The following is a 24186-nucleotide window of genomic DNA, read 5'->3' as shown; positions in this document are numbered from 1 at the left end:
TCCAGTTCTATCATCCATTTCTCCCGCTGAGCAGCTAGCCTGGGATCGATTTCTTCTAGCTATTCAAGGTGTTGACACTTGGCACATACCCTCTTTTGGTCACCACCCTGCTACACTTCATTACTCGTGGGGGTTTCAGAGACAGCAGGGGAGATTATTAGAGCGACTTGATCGTTTTTACATTGGCCCTTGGGCAGCAGCTCTAGGTGGATTTACTACTATTTGGAGAGGGACCAGCCTCTCAGATCATTTACCCATCTCATTGTTTATCTCCTTCACTAGATCCTCTGCACAGAGACGAGGCTGCCGCATCCCTGACAGTGTTCTCACCACTGAAGTTTTGCAGCAACAGATTCGTGACTTATGGTCCACGGGTGCTTCTTATTGTGGTCCCCCTGGAGAGTTCCTTGCTCATTGCATTACTCAGTCTAGTATTTACTGCCGTGATCAGACTGCTATTATTCATCGTCAGTTGAGAGTACGCGAGTCTGATCTTCACATTCCTCTTGGTTCCACACAACGCTTGCTTGAGGAGTGGCCTCAGGATGCTTATCTCGCTGCTAGACAGACAGAGCTCACAGAGGAAATTCGTCGCGTACAGGAGCCTAGGTCTGAGTTCACTCATCATGCTTCAGTATCTCATTGGATAGCTAAAGCTGATCGAATGAATAAAGCCTTCTTCGCTGCGCATAAAGAGCGCCCTCCTTGCACCACCCTTCGGACTTTGTGCGATGCTCAGGGGACACTTCATATGCATCCTGATGTTATTCTTGATATGTCTGCAGATTACTTTGAGGCATTGTTCACTGCTGATGTATGCACTACTGAGGTTTTACTTGCCCGTGAGCAGATCTGGCATCACACCCGACGCCGTTGTACAGACACTATGGCCGAGATCTTGTTGGCACCCTTCACACTTGCAGAGCTTCATGCTGCTATCGAGAGTCTAGATCCATCCTCCTGTCCAGGAGAGGATGGCCTCACTAGAGCTTTCTTTTTGACTTATTGGGATGTATTGCATATACCACTGCTTTGCGGTTGTCAGGACATCTTTGCATCATATATGCATCCGGATCTTTGCATAGGTCTCATATCTCTTATTCCGAAAGGGGGTGACACCACTCAACTCCGCCAGTGGAGACCTATTACCCTACTCCCTTCGGTCTATAAGATATTAGCGTTACTGATCAGCCATCGCTTGCGACCGTTCTTACCAGATATTATTCATACTTCTCAGACAGGCTTTGTCATGGATCGATGCATACTGGATAATATCTTCACTTTTTATGAGGCAGTAGAGTGGGCCAGATCATCTTTTGAACCTCTCGCTTTTTTCATCCTTGACTTCGAGAAAGCATACGATCGTGTTGAGTGGGACTTTCTCGAAGGATCATTAGCTAGGATGGGTTTCCCTTCGAGATGGATCGCAGGCATTTCTGCTCTCTTCAGGACTGCCAGCAGTGCTATTACTATTGGTGGTCGTGTTAGTCGCAGTTTTGAGCTTTCTCGATCTGTCCGTCAGGGATGTCCTTTAGCAGCATATCTGTATCTGTTTGTCGGAGAGACTATGTCCGATTTTCTTCGTGCTCAGAGTCATGCATTTCGTGGCTTGACCATGCCAGTACCTTCAGCTCCGGACCTTATCGATCAGGAGTTTGCTGATGACACTATGCTGATGTTGCGCTATTTGCTAGCAGCTCTTGATGCCATGCGGGAGGCCCTGGAGGTTTTTTGCATTGCCAGTGGTGCACGCATTAACTGGCATAAATCCTATGGGTTACTGGTTGGCAGTGATGACATACCTACTTGGGGGGTAGCTGATGGTTTCACATGGCTGCAGCCGGGTCAGAAATGCAGATATTTGGGCTTTCAGGTTGGATTTGACGTTTCCTCACAGCAGCAGTTTGCACCCGTACTACAGTCTATTCGCAGGAAGCTATGTCATTGGTCTTCACATCATTTGTCGTTGGCTGGCCGTGCATTGGTCGCCAACCAGGTCATTCTGGCTACAGTTTGGTATACGGCCTCTTGTTGGATGCTACATTCTGGAGTGATAGCTCAGCTCCGTAGACTAGTGCGGAACTTTTTATGGATTGGCATAGATGGGACTACTGATACTCGTGCTCGAGTTCGTTGGTCCACGATTATTCGACCTAGGTCAGAGGGAGGCCTTGGCATTATTGATCCAGAATTACAGAGTCGCGCCCTTCTTACCAAGCTTATTGTTCGGGGTCTTTTTCCCGGCCAAAGAACCTTGGAAGATGCTTCTTCAGGCCGCTCTTTGCACAGCAACTCCACGCCTCGGCACTAGAGATGGTCATACTTGGCATACAGGGTATCGTTTTCTCTTTACAGATGCCCCCTTGTTCACCCGCACTCTCTCACCCTTCATCCGATCACTCCTTCAGATTTGGGTTTCCATGCGACGGGCTATCATACGCTCACCTCCCTCATGTCATGAGGAGATTGAGCGCCAGCCTCTCATTTGGAATGATGCAGTTCTTGATTCTTCGGTTAACCCACCCCGTCAGCTTGGAGAGAGGACTCACATTGATTGGGCTGCTTGGGACACTGGCCCTGCTACCTCTATGCGGTTGTTTCATGAGACACGCATGCTGGATGCAGATTTTGTGGCAGAACATTATGACATTGGTCGCGGGGTGACAGACAGACTGCTTGAGATTGACTCCGCCGTTCCTTCACAGTGGGACGCAGTCATGCGAGGCACGGTTCAGATGCCTCCACATAGTGGCTAGGAAGGTCTCTTTGCTCAGAGCACTCTCTTATTAGTTCGTTTAGACACCATGCTGTTCACAGTTGATACAGACTACTCTCAGGGGATTCATGCTAGATTGACATATGATACCACCTCTCCGCACCTTGTCTACCCCGGCGCTAGATGGGAGGCCATACGAGTAGTTGGCTCCCGCGGGAAGCGTCGTTGTGTTGACCCCCGTTTCGCTTCCGTTGATGCTGCCCTTTGGAGGCTTTGGGTGTGGGAGGGTCGTGCCCTATCTCAGCTTTATTGGGACCCAGGAGAGTGGCATTGGCCTCACTCTAACCCAACCGGTGCACTTGTATCATTCTGTGAGTACACTGTCAGAATTGGAAGATTAGCATTGATGAGACAGCACCCAGAGCAGCCCACTCGTATGCGTTTCTGGTTACATTCAGGTCTCTCCCATGCCTATCTACAGCAGTTTTGGTCAGCCATCTGGGATTTACATGCGGCTCGGCGTATTTCTTTTTTCATGTGGATGATTGCACATGCAGGACTTCCAGTTGGGACTTGGCTAGCTACTATGGGTCATGATCCGTTATGTACTCGATGTCCTTCGCGACTACATGAGTCACCTGCACACTGTCTTTGGTCATGCTCCTCTTCTCATATAGTGTGGCTAGCAGTTTGCTTTTTACTTAGCAGAGTCGGTGTTTAGCATGGATTTCTCACTTGGGGATCTGTCTCATGGTTGATGCCGATGCCCGGACCGCATCTTTTCTACGAGGGCTCAGACACAGATCCAGCTCTTATGCTTACCTCGACTGGTTATCGGCGAGGGACTTTGGCTATGTTACCACAGATTGCTTGGCAGGGGGATCCACAGACACGTGATGAAGTTTTTTCAGTCATCACTAGCATTACACTATGGAATGTTTGGAGAGCTCGTTGTCTTCACATTCTCAGTGCGGCTCCACAGCTCCTTCAGGATACCCTCACTGCCATTTGGCTGGACATCATTCACACCCTGATTTGGCAGTGGGATTCTTCCTCAGGTACATCTAGAGCAGCCGAGGCTCGTCGATTTACCTTCCTTCGGCGTTGGGCCCGATCTCCACTCTTCTTCACACTTACAGGTGGCCAGATTACATGGCATTATGCCCCCCCTCAGTGGTTTCTCCTCCACTCATCACACAGACCACCATGAGTTTGTTGTAGTCGAGTTGTCACTATAGTGGCTCTCACCCTTACATTCGGCTTGTACACCCCACGTGATAGGCTATTTTGGCATCCGCTGGGGATTATATTGTACTCAGTAATATACAGCCCTGATTTTTCCAAAAAGAGAGAGAGAGAGAGAGAGAGAGAGAGAGAGAACGCAAGGTAGTGCTCATACAATGAGATAAGTAGAATGAGGGGCAGAGGGTTACCTCTTTATTGATAAAGGACCTAGAGTCTTGCAAAATGGGGGCACCCCGGTTTAGGTTTGAATCTGATAATAATATGCCACCTCATCATAAAATGTGACAAGTGGCTCTTTGCCACTTCACCTAAAAATATACCACATCAACGTAAAAGCTAATAAATGGGCAAAGTGGACAAAGAATGCATATGCAGGGCCATTTGGCATTATCGCCACACAACCATGGTCCATGAGATCAACTTAGAATGCCACCATCTGGTGATGATGTATCTCCAACAGATGCTTCTCCAAAACTAGCTAAGAGGTGTAGTTTTGGGATGCTAGAATAGATATCCCAAAATGTTGTTACTGTCACTGTTGGATGTAAAGGTTTCTGGACTGTGCAACAATGATATGCACATGCCTATCTTGTATATTAGAGCATAATCAACTTCATGCTACTAAGAGAGTCTTGCTAAGTTTTGAAGTAACAGTTTATTTTCCCCTTTTGTTATGGCTTAAATAGCAGAGGAGGTGCATTCATCTTATTTATCATCAATTCGATGCTTTTTGTGTGAGAGACAGGTTGGAGCTGGAACAATGAACCCTGCAACCTTTTTAAGAGTACTTGGACCAGAACCATGGAATGTTGCGTGAGTTTTGAACACCATTTCTATATTTGTTCTACTATTCCAAGAATTGGCATACTTTAGGCATTGCGACTGCAAAAGAATATTATGGTTCTCTAATGGGAATTTTCAGTAATTTAGGTAGCTGATGACGAAAGCGGGATGTTGTGTTCAGGCAATGCCATGCATGACAAAGCTGATGGATTGATTGTATTGTGGATAATCACCATGAATTTTATGCTCATACTTTCCTTTAAGGTTCTTCTGGTTTTGAATTGAAAAAAGAAAATCTCATCTTTTGCGTATTTTGGGAGTCCAGGAGTACAGGATCTACTAAATTGAAGTGGCTATTATGCTCATGTTTAAGTACGAGTAATAGTTTTTATTACATCTGTAAGGTTAGGTTAGGTTAGTTTTTAATATCTGTAAGGTTAGGTTAAGATTTTTATATACTTGTAATCTTTGTACTTGTGCCTACATTGAGTTCATTTTCTATTTATTTACTCTGGAGTCTTACGTACAGTTAACCTACTCATTGTGTTATGTCAACCTTGTTTGAACCTTCGATTTCTAATTAAGGAGCTACTATATGTAAACATAAATGAGATTCAGGAGCATTGACAAGAAGGAAAGTCTTTCATTTCATAAAGTTTCCATTACTTGTTATTGCAAAAAGATGGCAGATATTGTCACGAATTGATGACGTGGCATGCCTAATAAGTTGTCCCAACTTATGGGCATCTGCCAACAGGGCCCTGGAGACACTAGATCAATTAAAGAGGCTGGCGGGCTGACTGTACGGATTTCTGCAAATCGCGCTGGAGATGTTGACGTGGCTGACTGTACGGATTCCTGCAAAACGTGCTGGCTGTGCCGACGTGGCAGGCCGTACGGAATTTACATAATGCTCTGGCTGCTTTTGGGGAGCCAATGGCTTTTGAGTTTAGAAGCTTTTCATGTATTGCTTTTCCATGGCCAAGGGCCTCTAAATAAGTACCTTGGGCCTCTCTATGGCTCACTTGTGCTGATGAGCCGGTGATGAAAGAGGACCGACGGGCAGTTGTACTTTGCTCAAGCATTAATACAAAAAGAAATACCAGAAGGGGCGCTAGTCTTTGAGGCCAATCTCTCTGGGCATGGAACTACGCCGGGCCGTGTCGACTCAATTGAACTGTGAATTAAGTGTGAATTATTTTAAAGTGATTATCTCTCGTGTGTCGTGCCAGATTCTAGACTTGGGGTGTGGGGTGTCCAAGTCTGTTACAGATATTACCGTGTTTGTGGGAGGAGAAGATAGCGTTATCGCTTAGAGAGAGAACAAGTGCTCAAAGTTTGAGCTTTCATAGGTGAGTTTGGCCCTTCAATAGACTTAAATACGATCGTGCACTCTGACATGGCCTTCCAGCAATGGAGAAAGGACTTTGTGACAAGTCTCTGTGCATGAAGTTCTATACATGCGCTCAAAACAGTGTCATACTCTGAATTGTTGGAGCCATGCATTTTAATAAATTGCTTGCGTGGGAGAGTTTATTAAGAGAGTATTTTGAATTCATGACTGATTTTGAAGGACAAAAGGATATCCACAACTTTCTATATTTTCCTGATGGGTTGCATTTCTCTACCATAATCTTACTTCATAAATAACGTAGAAATTTGTTCTATATGTCTGGTATATCTTTTAGAGCAATTTAAGATTTCCGTACCTCCAATTAACTTGCCATGCAGGGTCTGCATTATGATCTTAAGCTCTGCAACCCTGGCTTCTTTTTAATTCTTTCTAATTTCAGGTACGTTGAACCAAGTATTCGACCAGATGACAGCCGGTATGGTGATAATCCTAATCGATTACAGAGGCATACACAATTTCAGGTAGCTTTTCAATTTTGTAGCAAAGTTCACCAAAATGGCCCCAGTTGTATAGAGAAGGCAAGGGCTTTTGTACTTTTTTTTTTCAAAATATAATGAGATTTGTTTGTTACTAAATTGATTTTTATGGTTGATGGTAAAATCATGTTTTGTCAGTTTCTTTGTTGATTTGTTTTGTGTATTTTTGAAGTGTATGAACTGTTTTAGTTTATCTGTGGAGACTTTTGTATCTTTGTACTCTATTTTATTGTATGGGGATATCCTGAATGGCTGGGCTGCAGGTAATATTGAAGCCTGATCCGGGCAATTCACAAGAGCTGTATCTTGGAAGTCTTGCTGCTCTCGGTGAGTATATAATTCTTTCTTCATTGATTTAAGGTGCCCTTAGCTACAACCTTGTGTTCATTGCCTAGACCAGATCTTTATCTGATGCCACATTGGAATGCTGCTGCATGTTGTTAATGAAATAAGTTACAGGCAGCTTGTATTTTATACCATATTAAATGTCGGTTCTCCTCAGGCATAGACATTCGAGCTCATGATGTACGCTTTGTAGAAGATAATTGGGAGAGTCCAGTTACGATACTCTTTCTGAGCTTGTCATTTCTTATCTGTGTCTGATTTCGTTCATGGCTTGTCTATGACAAACAATTCAGAAGGTGACTGCATCACATAGTTTCATGTCTTTAATGGCAGGTTTTGGGTGCATGGGGTCTTGGGTGGGAGGTTTGGATGGATGGTATGGAGATTACCCAGTTTACTTACTTTCAACAGGCATGGTCTAGACACAATCTTTGCCAAAATGGAAATACATGATCCTTTATAGGTGATCATGATTCTGTTTTAGTCTTGTTCTTTATATCCTACTCTAACATGATGAAGCTTAACACTTTCTTTTTTCAGGCAGGCAGCATGCCCTTATCACCTATTTCTGTGGAGATAACATATGGTCTTGAACGAATCCTGATGGCAGTACAGGTAACTCCAAAGAAAGTTATGTCTTTTTTAAAGATTGGGATAGTTAATTCTGCAATTAAGTAGTTTTTAATGGCTATGGAGGCTCAGGAGATCATGAAACCTTGCCATTCCTTGCAAGTTTTTTCAGTATTGTGCAGTTGATGAGTTCTGTCTACATGCTTCAAGCCTTTCTTTCAATTGAAAAATACGCAGGGGGTAAATCATTTCAGAAAAATTCAGTATGCTCCTGGAATTACCTATGGGGAGATGTTCCTTGAAAATGAGTAAGTCTGTTTGCTCCATTTCAAGCACAGCTGAGCCTATCAGTTAAAAAAGTTCTGAGCTTTTTTTAAAAGTGTGCTTTCAGGAAGGAGATGAGCAAGTATTACCTAGATACTGCAACTGTTGACAGAGTTCAGCTTGAATTTGAACTTTATGAAGCAGAAGCAAAAGCTCTACTGGAGAAATGTCTTGCTATCCCCGCGTATGTCCTTTCCGCATTGTATTTGGCTCTGCTTGTGTTATTTTTAGCCGTTGGGGATGTGGTGCAAGGATGAGGTTGTACATTCCTTTCTTTTCTGTATCTGATTCTCTTGATTGTTTCACAGTTTTACTTAAGCATGCTGAAGATTGTGTGAAGAAAGTATAGTTATTGCTGCAACAACTACTTACCAAGCTTGCTGAATTGTACGATTTGCAGTTATGATTATGTCCTAAAGGCATCTCATGCTTTCAACATACTAGATGCTAGGGGTGCTGTCGGAGTAACAGAAAGAGCACGCTTTTTTGGACGCATGCGCAGGTAGTTTGCAGCCTGTGGAGTGTTTTTAAGTTCTACGCGACAAAAGGTTTCAGTCCTTCTTTGAAAATGACACTAGCCTCTCATTTGGTTTGCAGACTGGCACGCGAGTGTGCACAGCTGTGGGTTAAGACAAGGGAAACTCTTGATCATCCTTTAGGTGTATGGACAGAAAACCCCTGCAGTGAGCCCTCGCATCCAACATCTCAAGCAGCTGAAAAGGTCAAATGGCGTCTACTCTTTGTTTTTGGTTTTATCACTTTGTTGTCAAATAAAGCAAAAACAATGGCCAATCTCCGCATGATATGCAAGGTGTCCAGGCCCTCTTTTGCACTCTTAAATTGTGTATGAACATTTGATCATTCTACTTGCACATACTATTTTAGGTATTTTGTGTTCTTATTGATACAAGATGTTCCTGAAGCTTTGTTGCACTGACACTTTGAAAGCTGCACAAATCTTTTGCATCTGTTCTATGCCTGAAGTGTTCTCTTTATCTGGTTTGGGCACTGAAAGTTCTATTTGGTTGGCAGGTGTTACTTGCACGAACATTTGTGCTTGAGATTGGATCAGAAGAGCTACCTTCACAGGATGTTTCGAGCAGTATTAAACAGGCATGTCCAAGGGCAGAAGTTTATATGATGATTCGTGGAAAGTCAGACTATCCTTTGATAACTTCAACATCTCATTTTTTGCAGCTGGAAGAAGCTATTCAAGCATGCTTGAAAGCTCAGAGACTAAAGCATGGTTCTATATCTATATTTGGGACTCCAAGGAGGATAGTGGTATGTGTTGTGCAGGTAGAGTGCTTAAGAGCTCCACAACAAGAATTGTATGTAACCTGTTTATGGATGGCAGGTGACTGTAGAAGAGTTAGCTTCAATGCAAGATGAAATGGAAAAAGAGATAAGAGGACCCCCTTGCAAGGCTGCTTTTGACAGTAAAGGAGAGCCTACAAAGGTATAAAGGCTATTAAAAGCTTGTACGATTGTTTGAGAAGCATACTATTGGTACATGAAACTTTCCAGTTTTATCACAGGGAATCATGTGGTTGTTCCTTGTAATTTGGTGTATTTGCTGCAGCTTTGCAACCATCAACCCTGTTTAAGGCTTTTTTCACTGCCTTAATTGCTTGATTATGAGGCATCTGTTGACTTTCTGCAGGCTCTAGACGGGTTTTGTAGAAAGAATGGGATATCCAGGGAGGCCCTATACACTCGAGTTGAAGGTATGTAATTTGACCTTGATAACGGAGTGTTTACGTCTGGTCAAGTCCATTTTCAACGTTTTGGAATCATGGTGCCTTTCCAGGTAAGGCTGAATTTGTCTTTGCGACTTTGAAGGAGCAATGTAGGCACACGATAGAGGTATGTGAAATTTGATATTTTTTCGTCTTGTACCAGTAAGTGTTAGTGACATTTTTCATCTCAGCTGCCCATGCAATCAGAATTTTTTTTACAAAGATGAAATCCTTGTAGTTATGGAAACTTCAGTTTGCAGTAGTGGTTTCAGTTCTACCGGCATGCAAACGTCATCAGTGGATTCTTGACTTCAGGTACTATCAGAGAGTTTGCCTATTCTAATCAAAGAAATTTCCTTCCCGAAAACTATGAGATGGAACTCTCAGGTGCTCAGATTCCTATTACTTTCTTGAATTCTATGGGAGTTTTTAATGTGTATGAGGAAGTGTACATGTTACTAATTTTGGCTTAACATGATAGATCTCCTATAGTAGACCTATCCGGTGGATTCTAGCCCTCTATGGAGACGCAGTTGTGCCATTTTCTTTTGCTGATGTTCAAAGGTGAGGCATTAACCATAGCTCTTCCCCTTCCTGTTGCAACTTCTATTGGATATACTCTATTTTTGAAATTAGCCCTCTTTGTAACTGTGACCTAAAATCATTCTTCAATGTGATTCTGAGGAAAATCTACAATAAATGCTCTTCATGTGGCATAGATTTTGCAATTTTCCAGGGCTAAAGCGCACACATCCATACACCCACTCACCCACAGGCTCAATCCCACCCCACCCATTAAGCCACACAGGCACCCCCTCTCACCCAATCACCCTCTCATCCACACACACCCATACCCACATTGGAGATGGTGCCTGTCTGAGCAAGAGTTCTTGAGAAACTCTTCCCAATGTCATGATATTTGTTTTTTTTCAGAGTCAACCTTTGATGTTGTCTTAATATACACACTTTTTAGCTCAGGTTTTCAGTAGCTCTAAGGCTGTATGTGTGCTGTCTTTCTATATTACAACAAGTGCTCTTTATTTGCTTTCCCCCCCTTTGGAGGTTGTCACATTATACAAGCTTTTCATGTCAGGTTCTAGGAACTTTATAGCTGTATGTGTGCAATCTTCCCATTTTACAAAAAATGTTTTTATGGCATATCTTTATTAAGTTGGGTGCTGTCATTATCCCCTAGAAAGTTTAGAATTTTCCACAGAATTAACTAGCAGGACCATGGATAATACTCCCTGTTATGAAGTGGACTCCATTGCTTATATCTAGATTTTTTCAGGAAACCTTCCTAAGATCATCATGATTTTTGTTTGTCTATATGGAGACACCTTTGGAAGTTGTCTTAATGTACAAGCTCAGGCTTGTTGGTAACGTTAAAGCTTCATGCTTGTGTGCAATCTTCCTCAATGGGAATTTTGGCAGTTTAAAGGTCAATGAGGTGTTGCTTTTTAAAAGAATTTAATAAGTCAAAGGAAAGTATTTTCAGTTCATGAATATATCTGAAAATTTCTCGAAAAGATAGTCTTGTAAGTAACCTGAGTAGAGTAATTGGATGCCTTGTTCATGGGAATTTGGAAATGATACCGACTTGTTTTGTATGACAGTGGACAGATAACGCATACACTGAGAAGTTCTCTTTCTCCAATTGTCGAGGTAAGGTCAATACTCCAAAACTTTGTTCGGCTATGTGACTGATTATCTTTCTCTCTTTTTTCTTCCGACATCGAAAAGAAAAAAATTCTTCAGATTTGCACGCATTTCCAAAAATATTCTACTGTTAAAGAAATATGTGGTATCTATTCTTTTTGCTTAGTGCTAGACTTAATTACGATTGAGGCTGGCCTGCATCTTCAGTATTATGATAGAAACTCAGGAGTCAGTACATTGAACTTTGCATATAATTCTATTGAGAATGGAAATAGAAACAGAAATGCCTTTTTTTTTTTGGAGGCTTCAATTTCCATGAGGTTTAGGAAATGAGGGAGATGGAGAAGGGAATATGAATGGGAAGGGGGAAAGTGAAATTTCAAGTGTGTGTGTGTGGTGTGCATATGTTGATATCCTAATCCGCTCTTAAAAAATGCATAGGAATGCTGCTAATAGCAAGCTGTAACGTGCCTGTCACTGTCGACAAACTGTCTGGCTGTCTCGCTCTCTACAATGCCAGAGAGCATGTGAAAACCTGCAGTCGATGTCGTTGAAGTCGATGCCAATGCCTGGTGTCACTCTTCTATGGAAGAGGCACCTCACCCGTGCATATCGATGTTGGAGGAGAAGTCGTCGATGTCGCAAGCCAAGAAAACGGGTCGTGGATGCCGAGAATCAGAGAGTGTATGTGTGTGTGCGTGTGTGGTACTTCGCACACAATCCCTCTTTCTTTCTGTCGAATCCCCCTTCTCTTCTTCGTGGAGAGTGTGTGTATTCGAGGCCTTCAATGCTGAAGTTGAAATGAAGCTCTCTCTTTCTCTCTTTACACTCTCTCTCTCCTCTTACTCAACTCGAATGCACAATCTCTCCTGAGAATACAGCTTCCGTGTTTTCGATTTTAGACATACCTGCACTCCGAACTAGCTGACGAGTTCTTCTACAAAGTCGTAGAGCTCAAAGAGATCTACGTTTTGATAAAAAGAAATTTTTGAATCGGAGTTCTGTAGCTCAAGTTATGAGCAAAATAGTGACCTGCTGTCAATCTGCCCTAAACTGAGCAACCTGCTTCTCTCTCTCTTTGAGCTCATATAAGCTCAATCTTTCACCCCTTGTGGCTTGTGGAGTTTAGCCCCTTGCCACCTTGATGTGTGCAGCGTGAGTTCTATGTGTCGAGCTCACAATGCCATGGAAGCTCCGAGCTTCGATCTGTTAGCGATGTGAAGCTTGCCGGGAAGAGGGCATTGCAACCTTTGGCTCTGATACCACTTGAAGAGTGTGCGGTGTGTGCGTAGTGTGAGGGAGAAGAAGAGCAGACAGGGAGCTCTTAGTGAGGATTGGAAATGCCTCATTACTCCTTATTGTTCTATATATTCAAAAGAATAGATAAGGTTAGTACGGTCAGTGTGATGGTGTCCGGCGAGTTGGCTTGAACAATAACATGTTATTCAATCTAGGCAATCGGTGGAGTGGCTTTCCTCTTGTGCAAGTCCGCACCACACCAGATTCAACCTGCTAATTCATCAGTAACTTTTGGCATAGACACTACGAATGTCACAAAGTGATGATGTGGCATGTCCGTCCAAACAAACCCTAGAGAAACTACCATATTATAAGCTGTTCCAACTTATGGGGTCCCATCCGATAAGGCCTAGGGGACACAAGCGCTTAAAATAAAGCAAGGAGCCAATTTGCGAGGATCTGTTGACGTGGCAGCGCTGTACGAATCCCAAAAATTGCGGCGGGCTGTTGACGTGGCACAACGTACGGATTTCTGCAAATCGTGGCGTGAATTGCGTTGGCAATGTTGATTGCTGTTGGGACCAATGCTTTTAGAACTTGGAGCCTTTCTTGTATTGCTTTTGGGCCAGAGGCTTTTAAAAGAATTGCAAGGGCCACTCTTTGTCACAAAGTGATGACGTGGCTGCCCGCTCTACGAAACCCTAACCCTAAAATCAGAAACCCTAATTCTACTGAAGTCCTAACCCTAAAAACAGAAACCCTAATTTTGCTGAAACCCTAACCCTAATTTGCAGAAACCTGAAACCCTAATTTGCTGGCTGCTGCGTACGGAAAAGCTGACACGTGGCTGTACGGAATTTCTAGGATGCACGGCGCAAATTGGGGGATCTTGGCTGGCAGCTTTTGGGTGATGTTTTTACACTTCTTGCTGGCTGCTTTTCCCTACGCTTTGGGAGAGAGAAAAAGCCCCTCTTTGCTTTATTTTAGCAAGAGAGAGAGACAGAGAGAAACTCCTGTTTTATTTTACAAAGCTTTTGAGTTTTTGATTTTCAGCTTTTGGGGCTCTGCTTTTGGCATCCCTTGTACCTTTAAATATGTGAGCATGCCTCTCACAACTCGGAGCATCTGGACGCAGAGTCTGAGTGTGAGCGCTTGCCTGCACTTTTGTACTTTGAACTCAGATTAATACAAAAAGAAACACCGAAAGAGGCGTCAGTCTTTGGGGTCAATATCTCTAGGCAAGGAACTCCGCCGAGCCATCATTGAATTAATTGTGAACTATGAATTGTTTTGAAGTGGTTATTTTGACTTGGAGTGTCCTAGTCTGTTACAGTGGTATCAGAGCACAGCTGATCTCTCTTCTACGGGAAATCAGATCCCAAATTTTTTTTCCACGGCACCTATGGCTTCAGGCAAAGATCAATCGACACCCTCTGCATCCGAAGGGATCACAACAAAGATTCCGGCAAGGAGTATGGCCCGCCTTGGCCTACTCAGGCGGAGCGTTGAGAGATGGAGCATTGTCAATTGATCGGCGATGCAACAAAGATGATGCTCAATTTTGCGAAGAACCCAAAATTTGCAAAATATATGAGCGAGACTTCTTTCCAGGAGGTGCACGCGTAGTGGCAGAAAACCACAACACCACCCCCAAAACCCGCTCTCAAGAAACCTTCTGCTCACAAGAAATATACAGAGAAGGAATTAGAAGAGGTGGTTGATGCACAAATTGCTTAGCTTTTTGACGCGCAAAACAAAGCTAAAAAGCACGGCAAAAAGCAGAAGAAAGGAACTATCTTCCCGGGCAATTTGGGTCGTTAGTTGACATTTGAAAAGGCACAGAAACAAAAGAAGCGTGTTCGATTTGAAGGAGTACCCAGTTCTTCTTCTTCTTCTTCTTCTAACAGTTCTTCTAGCTCATCTGACTCGAGCGAAGAAGACCGAAAAGGCAAAAAGCGAAGCAAGAAGCAACGCTTCGGAAAGGGCAAGAAAAAGGCAAAGAAGTCTAAATCTCGCCCCGTGAGTGACAATTCTACAGAGGACTCGTCTACAGACAGTTCAGACTCTGATGAGAGCAACTTTTATGCAAAGAAGAAGAGGGGGGGGTATGTCACAAAGTGATGACGTGGTTGCCCGCTCTGCGAAACCCTAACCCTAAAATCAGTAACCCTAATTTTGCTGAAACCCTAACCCTAAAATCAGAAACCCTAATTTTGTTGAAACCCTAACCCTAATTTGCAGAAACCCGAAACCCTAATTTTCTGGTTGCTGCGTACGGAAAAGCTGACATGTGGCTATACGGAATTTCCGGCGCAAATTGCGGGATTTTGGCTGGCAGCTTTTGGGCGATGTTTTTACGCTTTTTGCTGGCTGCTTTTCCTACGCTTTGGGAGAGAGAAAAAGCCCCTCTTTGCTTCATTTGAGAGAGAGAGAGAGAGAGAGAGAGAGAGAGAGAGAGAGACTCCCGCTTTATTTTTACAAAGTTTTGAGTTTTTGATTTTCAACTTTTGGGGCTCTGCTTTTGGCATCCCTTGTACCTTTAAATATGTGAGCAGGCCTCTCACAACTCGGAGCATCTGGACGTAGAGTCTGAGTGTGAGCGCCTGCCCGCACTCTTGTACTTTGAACTCAGATTAATACAAAAAGAAATACCGAAAGGGGCACCGGTCTTTGGGGCCAATATCTCTAGGCACGGAACTCAACCGGGCCAGTGTTGAATCAATTGTGAACTGTGAACTGTTTTGAAGTGGTTATTTGGTGCTGTTGTGGTAGATTCTTGACTTGTATCCAAGTCTGTTACACTCTTCCTCAGATTGGCTTGGGAGCAGTGCAGAGAGAGAGGACCCTTGGACAGTGTACTTTGCGAAGCATTAATATAAAAAGAAGTACCGAAAGGGGTGTCAGACTTTGGGGCCAATCTCTCTGGGCACGGAACTACGCTGGGCCGTGTCGTCCTTCTCAATTGTGGTTAAGTTCATTAAGCTGTTTTTAGTTTCTCTCACGTGTTGTGCCAGATGCTCGACTTGGGGTGTCCAAGTCTGTTAGAGTGGTATTGTAACAGACTTGGACACTCCAAGTCGAGATTCTACCGCGACACCGCAAGAATTCACTTCAAGGCAGTTCACAGTTCACAATTAATTCGACACTGGCCGGGTGGAGTTCCGTGCCTAGAGATATTGGCCCCAAAGACTGGCGCCCCTTTCGGTATTTCTTTTTGTATTAATTTGCAACTCAAAGTACAAGGGAGTGGGAGGCTCTCACCCTTAGACTCTGCGTCCAGATGCTCTGAGAAGTGGGAGGCCTGCCCACACTTATAAAGAGATTACAAGGGATGCCAAAAGCAGAGCCCCAAAAGCTGTGAATAAAAAGCCTTGTAAAAATAAAGCATCAAGTCTCTCTCTCTCTCTCTCTCTCTCTCTCTCTCTCTCTCTCTCTCTCTCTCTCTCTCTCTCTCTCTCTCTCTCTCTCTCTCGCGTAAATTAAAGCAAGCCATTGATTATTGCGTAGCCAAAAACAACCCAATTCCAATATTCAAAAGATGCTCAGTATGCGAAATTTTTGACCAAACATCCGATCGAAGAAATACATTCTCGATGGCGTACGGCCATCAATTCACCTGTGAAGCCACCTTTGAAGAAAACACCCACTCCGAGGGTGTATGTCACGTGACACATCCCAACCCTATGTGTTCGTGGACAAGCTACACCATAGCAGGGTTCAGTCAGTTCAATCAAGTCTAGATTAGCAGTGATCTGGCACTTTTGTGAGTCTATTCGTAGACTGTGCATGCCCAGTCACTTAGCATAGATGCATATCCTCCGGTTGCACACAGCATGATCATCGGAATTCCCATCAGAATCCATTAGCATCAGCTAGGGGAATTTTCCAGTGCATTTAGCCTATTTTCCTATTTATTGGGATTTTCACTTATTGTTTTTAAGTGACTTTCCAACAAAAGTAGGTAGGGCAATTTTGCTAAGTTAATATATAAGCAAACCCAAGTTAGCACTTTCTGGCAAAAGAGGCAGCAAGAGCTTCCCTCTCAACACGCAACTTCTCAGCAGTAACCCCCGCAGTAGACCCTCGCCATACCTCCCATCCCATTGGCGTTTTTCCATAGCATCAGCATCGCCTTGAAGCTTCCATCTTCTTGCGCATTGTCCCCCCCCTTGCATGATCGCCCTACAGTGCTATTTCAGCCAGCGTTTTCATTTGCAGAAAAGCACCAAATCAGCCAGCGTTTTTCATGCAAAAACGCCAGCCCAACCTTCAGCTTCTCCAGCGTTTTCAGCCCCATCTACTAAGGCTAGGGAATCTGCAGTTCAGCCATTGGAAAACGCAGGTTTTCAGCAGTTAGCAAAGTAGCAGATTCACCTCAAGTTGGTTGCAGATGTTCCCCCATTTTCAGCCATAAAAACGCAGCCAAAACAGTCATTTTCAGCCACCGAACAGTCCCCGAATTCAGCAATTAGAAGCCTACAGATTTCAGCCATCGAGTCGTCGTCGTCATCATCACCGTCGTCGTCATCGGCATAGTCCAACTTGCATCTGTCCATTGCATACGCATTGTACACCTTTGTGCAATCAAAGAATAGACCACTCTCGCCGACGAGAGTGGGGCCTTCGGAGGAGGGTTTTACAACCTCTCAGGTGTCGTATCTCTTCTCTCTCCTTCTCTCAGTCTCATTCACTTGCACGCACAATCCACTCACTTTGTTTGTGATCATAGCACTCTCCATAAGACGGAAAGCTCTCTCTTTCCCTAAGAACTAAAAGGAACCTTGAGCAATAAAGATCACTAATCTTGAGAAAATACAACATTCATTCCGCTGCACCTTACAGTGTATTTGGAGGATGAATTTAATGAAGGAGTAGAAAGGCGAGTCAGTGGACTCCTGAAGACGAAGAAGCAGCCAAGGAGACAGAGTCGAGCAGCAGACTATCCTAGCTAATCGGGTCGGAAATCTACTTTTGTGAATGAAAAGAAGCGTGTACGCTTTGAGGGGGTTTCCAATTCATCCTCATCCTCTTGTGACAACTCTGACAATTCTTCCTCCTCTGACTCTAGTAAAGAGCAAGAAACGGAGAATGACTGTCACAAGACGGGCACCACGTGCCGATAGAAAAGAATAGACTGAACAGACTTTTAGCACTTCATTAACAATTGAACTGAAAGATAGAGACGACACGCGACACGGAGTGGTAGAATTCCACCTAGAGAGTATTGGCTCCAAACCTTGGCGCCCCTTTTGGTATTTCTTTATATTGCATCAACACAATACTTTCTTTGGCGGGTAGTCTCAAGAGATAGCAATGACACCGAACCTCCAAGGTCATCTGCTCGTGAAGAGACATCTACTGAGAGATGTCGAGAAATTTCAAGTTATAATCTGCTAGGGTTTCCATGGCAAGCATTTCAGGATACCCCACTCTGCCAGAAGTTGCACTCTGAAGGAAGATGTCAGAAACCATATAACTTCGGACAAATTTTTTTCTTGAAAGCTTGCCAAGTACTTGGAGTGTGCGGCTTGGTAGCTATAGACATCAACATCTGCATGGCACTGCTTTTGAGAAAAACAGTGACTCGAAACAAATATCGGATCCTTCTTTGCAAGTGATCTTAATGGCTTATGCCCTGTAAGACATGGCGGTGAAGACGGGAGCGCGCCCGATGCGCGACGAAGTAAGGGTGGGAGTGCCTAATAAGCCCGGGTTGGAGGGCGAAGATACCTCAAATAAAATTCCAATAGCTCTGTCTCCTCTTTTGTAGGACCGGTATGCTTTCAGAAAAGCACACGCCTGATGCTCTGATACCACTGTCACAAGACGGGCACCACGTGCCAATAGAAAAGAACAGACTGAACAGACTTTTAGCACTTCATTAACAACTGAACTGAAAGATAGAGACGACACGCGACACTTCCACCCAGAGAGTATTGGCCCCAAACCTTGGCGCCCCTTTCGGTATTTCTTTATATTGCATCAACACTGTACAAGCCGGTACTCCAGACTCTGCACCTTCTCCAGGAAGCATGCCAGAGAATGAGCCCTCGCCTCATATTTAAAGGCCCTTGGCCTGAAAAGCAGTTACAGTAAAAAGCCTTTAAAACTCAAAAGCTTCTGATCCAAAAAGCAATGCCAAAAGCTGCCAGCGTAATTTACGGAAATCCGTACAGCCTGCCATGTCATCATGCCAGTGGAATTTTCGGAAATCTGCCACGTCATCAGTTTTTGCGTGTGTCCGGATCTTGTTTTATTTTCTTCCTTTATGTCACTTAGGGCCCCATCGAATGGGGTCCCCATAAGTTGGTAGGACTTCTTCTGTTACTTGTTCTTCTTAGGGCTTAGGCCCCTCGGCTACATCTGTAAGTTGGCTCAATTCTTTAGGCTTTGACACGTCAGCAGTTTGTTACCATGACTCAAAGGTACAACAAGAGCAAGAAGAAGACAAAGAAGAACAGATCCCACCGGAGATCTTGCAAGTACTCTGATAGTTGAGATGAGGACTCATCTTCCTCTGAAAGTTTGGATTCCGATGAGCAGATGTTCTATACAAAGAGGAAGCATTTTTACCAAGCCAACCAATATGACCAGAGCAAGAAGACGAAAGATTTTAAGGAGGGTGGACAAGCTTTTAAATTTGATACTTTTTCGGGTTTTCGAGATACCGATAAGGCCCTCGCCTTCATCCAACAGTTTGACATAGCCTACTATGGAGGACGCTACTCATGGCACTTGTCAGGACGGGCACCATGTGCTACGGAAAAGAACAGACTGAACAGACTTTTAGCACTTCAAATAACAATTGAATGGAAAGAGATAGACGACACGGGGAGTGGCGAAGTTTCACCCCAGAGAGCACTGGCCCCAAACCTTGGCGCCCCTTTTGGTATTTCTTTATATTACTTGAACTGAGTACAATGCCGATACTCCACCCTTTGCACCTTCGTACTGAAGCATGCCAGAGAATGAGCCCTTGGCTCATATTTAAAGCCCTTGGCCATGAAAAACAGTTACATGAAAATCTTTCAAACTCAAAAGCAACTGGCCCAAAAGCAAGTGCTCAAAAGCTGCGAGCACAAAAGCAAGAATCCGTAGAGCTCTGCCACGTCAGTAGCCAACGTATAACATGGAAATCCGTACAATCTGCCACGTCAGCAGCCATCGTAAAATCCGAAAATCCGTACAATCTGCCACGTCAGCAAGTGAGTGTAAAATCCGGAATTTTGTATAGGATGCCATGTCATCAACTTCTACGCTTTTTTTGTGTGTGTGTGGGCTGCTTTACTTTAGGCCCCATCGGACGGGAACCTTAAGTTGGTTGGATCTTCTTCCGCTGCTTCTGTTGCTTCTGTTAGGGTTTAGGCCCCTCAATCAGGGTGTGCCTTGGGGTGGGAAGTAACATATGGCAATGTATAGAAATCGGCGTGTGTCAGCTCTCAGCCTCACCCACATGCATCTAGCATGATCATCTCTCCGTACAATATGTAGTAGTGGTTGTAACTCCTCCCTAAATAGCACTGCTACTCCTCTTGAACCTCTACTCCCATGCTCAAATCTCGCGATTGTCCTGTGGGTTGTCTCCCATCTGTATCCCACCACATGTGGCATAAGCTGTCCAGGGGCCTGATGAGTCTCTGAGAAGAAAACAATGTCCCTCTCTGTGAAACTGTCCTCAAAGGCACCAACGTCCAACCTCATAGATCCATTACAATTCCAAGTAGCCATCTTCAGTGTGGTCCTATAGGTCTCACACCATCATGTAGAGTGCCCCTCTGCAATCACCACCCGGCCATCTTTGTTAAAGGCCGTCTTTCCCTTCTCCCATGCCTCCGTAATCTCTGGCATTACCTCTCTCATATGTGCAAGCTGTGAGAGAGAGAGATCATCACCGAGGAAAATACCTGTCTACCTAAGAGTAGGCCTCTTTTTCAGGAATTTCTTCTTCTCCTTCAAGGAGGGGAAGCATAGTATGAGAGCTTCTCTTTTGAAGATTCTCCCGAGCCACCACTCTTCTTGCCCACTCTGAATGCCTTTGTGTGTGAAGGCTTGTCCACCTTCATCATGGATGTGAGGATCGTGACCTCTTTTTCCACATTGTTTATGTCCTTGAGGCCGGTTACCCTCACATGTAGAGCCCGCATCCTCCTCCTTTGTTCCTCTTCGAGGGTCATGTTAATAAGAGTGGGTGTACAAGGAGCTTCCTTACCTTTCTCTTTCTTGGTGACCTCAATCCATTGTTCGGCCTCTCCTACTTTCTTTTGTGTTGCGGAGATGACCGCGGCCCATGATTTCTTCCTTGATAACCCGTATTTATTCTCTCATGGTATTCAATTCTTCCATCATGGATGGCTGAATTTCGCCTTCTTGAAGCCGCCCACTTTTTGCTGCAAGAAGTTCACCTTGGAGAGTTCGGATTGTGGCTTCTTGTGAAGCCGCTTGCTCTTCGACGCGAGAAATCCTTTTGCATAGGTTCTTCTTCTCCTCTTTCCATTCCTCCATCTTTTGAAGAAAGGTTGCCTCCATCTCTTTCTTCCACTCCTTCACTTCAACTTCAAGTGTTGATATCCGCTTGTTGGTAATCGAGAACTTCGTGTTGAGAGGGAGACGGGCTATAGCAACTGGAAGGCCATGTGAAAGGGGGTCAATGGGTAGCCCAATGGAGGGAGACCATGAGAGAGAGAGAGAGAGAGGAGAGAGAGAGAGAGAGAGAGAGACTAAAACAACCAAAAAAATTGCAAGAAACCCTAAAAAATAGCAAGAAACGTTTGTGAAACCCTTAAAAAGAGAAAATCAGCTTCGAAATTTTAAAAAACAGTAAAAAACCCTAAAAAACGGCAAAAAACAGTTTCGAAACTCTAAAAAATAGTAAGAAACAGTGACGAAATGTCACAAATTGATGACGTGGCTGTCGGAGAGGAAACCCTGACTGCTGCTGAAAACCCTAAATCTGCAAACCCTAACCCTAAAACCTGCAAACCCTAAAACCTGCCAAAAACGCTAACCCTAAATTCTGACGTAACCCTAAAACCTGCCAGAAAGCCTAGCCCTAAATTCTGACCTAACCCTAACCCTAAAAGGCAGTAGGGCTGAAAACCCGTGAAATGCGCAACATGCTGACGTGGCACCGTACGGCGGTCCGGCAGCTTTCCAGCTTTTATGGCAACTTGCTTTTCTCTACGCAAGTATGAGAAAGAGTGAGAGAAAGAGAAGATTTTAAAAACTCAAGAGAGTTCGAGAGAGAAGAGAGCCTTTGCTTTTATTTAGGCTTTTGATTTGAAGCTTTTCGGGGCTCTGCTTTTGGCATTCCTTGTAAACTTTAAATAAGTGGTTTGGGCTCCCACTCTGCAGAGCATCTGGACGCAGAGTCTGAGAGTGAGATCCGAACCACTCTTGTGCTTTGAACATTGATTAATACATAAAGAAATACCGAAAGGGGCGCCAGTCTTTGGGGCCAATATCTCTAGGCACGGAACTCCACCGGGCCAGTGCAAATCTATTGTGAATTGTGAACTGTTTTGAAGTGGTGTTTTGGTGCTGTCGTGATTGATTCTTGACTTAGAGTGTCCAAGTTTGTTACAGTGGTATCAGAGCACGGCCGATTTCTCTTCTACGGGAAATCCGTTCCTCAATTTTATTGGTGCATGCATTTCAGTCATTGCTAGTTCTTTAAAGGGTGTTGTGATGCATAGCTTTTGCTGAAAATAAAGATAACCATTTGCTAAGGTATAGTGTTCATAGGGAAGACGATTATTGTGAGTTATTTCAAACCAAGCATGTGAGAAATGTGGATCTTGAGCATATGTGTTAGGCATAGAATGAAATGATTGCACATCACTCACAGAAATGTGATTCAAATAAACATGCTTGATTCTATCGAAGACACATGAACGAGTAACAGAAAGAACATTCACTTCAGGTTTTCTACTTAATGCGTCTGCTACTACATTTGCTTTACCTGGTTGGTATTGTATCATGGGATGGAAATTTTGAATGAAACCGGCCCATTTGATATGACGATAAAAAATGGTGGATTATTTTTCCGCGGCACCTATGGCTTCACGCAAGGATCAGTCGACTCCCTCTGCATCCGAAGATGCGGACAGGGATCACAATGAAGATTCCGGCAGAGAGTATGGCCCGCCTCGGCTTACTCAGGCGGAGCAACGAGAGATGAAGCGTCGTCAATTGATCGGTGATGCAACAAAGATGATGCTCAGTTTTGCGAAGGACCCGAAATTGGTAAAATATACGAGCTAGACTTCTTTTCAAGAAGTGCACGAGCAGTGGCAAAAAACCACAACACCACCCCCGAAACCCGCTGTCAAGAAACCTTCTGCTCACAAGCAATATTCAGAGAAGGAATTAGAAGAGGTGGTTGATGCACAGATTGTTCAACTTTTTGACGCGCAGAACAAAGCCAAAAAGCACAGCAAAAAGCAGAAGAAAGGCACTCACTTCCCGGGATATTTGGGTCGTCAGTCGACATTGGACAAAGCAAAGAAACAAAAGAAGCATGTTCGATTTGAAGGAGTACCCAGTTCTTCTTCTTCTGACAGTTCTTCTAGCTCTTCAGATTCGAGCGAAGAGGACAGAAAAGGCAAAAAGCGAAGCAAGAAACAACGCTTCGGAAAGGGCAAGAAAAAGGCAAAGAATTCTAAATCTCGCCCAGTGAGTGACAGTTCTACAGAGGACTCGTCTACAGACAGTTCAGACTCTGATGACGGCAACTTTTATGCGAACAAGAAGATTTTTATAAAGCCAACCAGTATGACTTTCTAGAAGATAAAAGCAAGAAAGTCCGAGAGTTTAAGGAAGGTGGACAGTCAATCAAATTTGACACTTCTTCAGGATATAAAGATGCTTCGAAGGCTTTGTCTTTTATATAGCAGTTTGACATCGCTTTCGCGGGAGGACGCTATTCAGAGCACTCCAAGCTTCGGAGAGCTGCCTCTTATTTTAAGGGGAAGGCTCGAACTTGGTGGTCCACGCTTCTTTTAAACAAGACTGCACAAGTTAAATGGCTGAAATTTAAGAAGCTTTTTATTTCTTCTTGGCTGACGTAAGAGTATGAACGCGATATACGAGTTGCTTGAAACCATCTTCGGATGACCAAGAGAGATACAGTGGATGCTTATTCCGAGAGATTTTGGAGCTCTTTTCTACCCACCTCTTCATTCAAGAAGATCTCATTCAGAGAACAGATTGAGCGGTTTACCTTGGGTCCATCTATAGAAATCCGAGATCACTGCTTGGAACAGAAGTCAGCTTCTATTCAGGAGATGATGAATCATGCGAAGTGGGGTTTTGCCATTCACTTTGGCAGTCTGACCTACCCCACCGATGAGATCATGACACAATGAGCCGAACAGACTTCAGCGAATGAAAGTAGAAAGAGAAAAAGCAACCCAGAAAAGAAGGATGCACGACCCAAGCTTACTCCTCAGGAGAGAGCTCGCTTCATTAGGGAGGGGAAATGCTTTGGATGCGGGGAACATGGACATATCTCCGCGAAGTGCCGTAAAAAGGCACAGAAAGGATAGAATGACAAGGACGACGACAGGCCTGAGAGTTCGAGAGCAGCTGAGGAACGTGGAAGAAAAGGCAAGATGAAAACAGGACTGGTTCCAGATTGTGTGGGTACCGATCCCAACATCATGGACGAGAGTACAGAAC

The 24186-nt window shown here is 44.1% G+C and overlaps 1 protein-coding gene across 4 annotated transcripts in view; it reads left to right on the top strand.

Annotated features, from left to right (window-relative positions):
• Positions 1–24186, top strand: part of EDD1 (glycine-tRNA ligase) — a 56181-nt gene that overhangs the window by 19319 nt on the left and 12676 nt on the right. Inside the window, exons 3-20 of one of the 4 annotated variants that reach the window (XM_086489758.1) lie at positions 4707–4774; positions 6538–6619; positions 6898–6961; positions 7137–7192; positions 7313–7390; positions 7520–7594; positions 7787–7857; positions 7941–8057; positions 8274–8375; positions 8471–8594; positions 8906–8986; positions 9071–9157; positions 9231–9332; positions 9537–9600; positions 9684–9739; positions 9928–9999; positions 10094–10176; positions 11229–11277. In XM_086489758.1, the coding sequence (XP_086345884.1) occupies positions 4707–4774; positions 6538–6619; positions 6898–6961; positions 7137–7192; positions 7313–7390; positions 7520–7594; positions 7787–7857; positions 7941–8057; positions 8274–8375; positions 8471–8594; positions 8906–8986; positions 9071–9157; positions 9231–9332; positions 9537–9600; positions 9684–9739; positions 9928–9999; positions 10094–10176; positions 11229–11277 (1431 nt within the window). Of the gene's footprint in view, positions 1–4706; positions 4775–6537; positions 6620–6897; positions 6962–7136; positions 7193–7312; positions 7443–7519; positions 7595–7786; positions 7858–7940; positions 8058–8273; positions 8376–8470; positions 8595–8905; positions 8987–9070; positions 9158–9230; positions 9333–9536; positions 9601–9683; positions 9740–9927; positions 10000–10093; positions 10177–11228; positions 11278–24186 lie in introns of those variants that run through there. The other 3 variants (XM_086489762.1, XM_086489767.1, XM_086489771.1) reach the window with 3 other exon arrangements.

Source organism: Adiantum capillus-veneris, chromosome 2 (genome assembly GCF_014529385.1).
Source record: "Adiantum capillus-veneris isolate H3 chromosome 2, ASM1452938v2, whole genome shotgun sequence".
In the NCBI taxonomy this organism is placed as follows: Eukaryota; Viridiplantae; Streptophyta; class Polypodiopsida; order Polypodiales; family Pteridaceae; genus Adiantum; species Adiantum capillus-veneris.
This window is presented reverse-complemented; position numbering and strand designations above follow the sequence as displayed.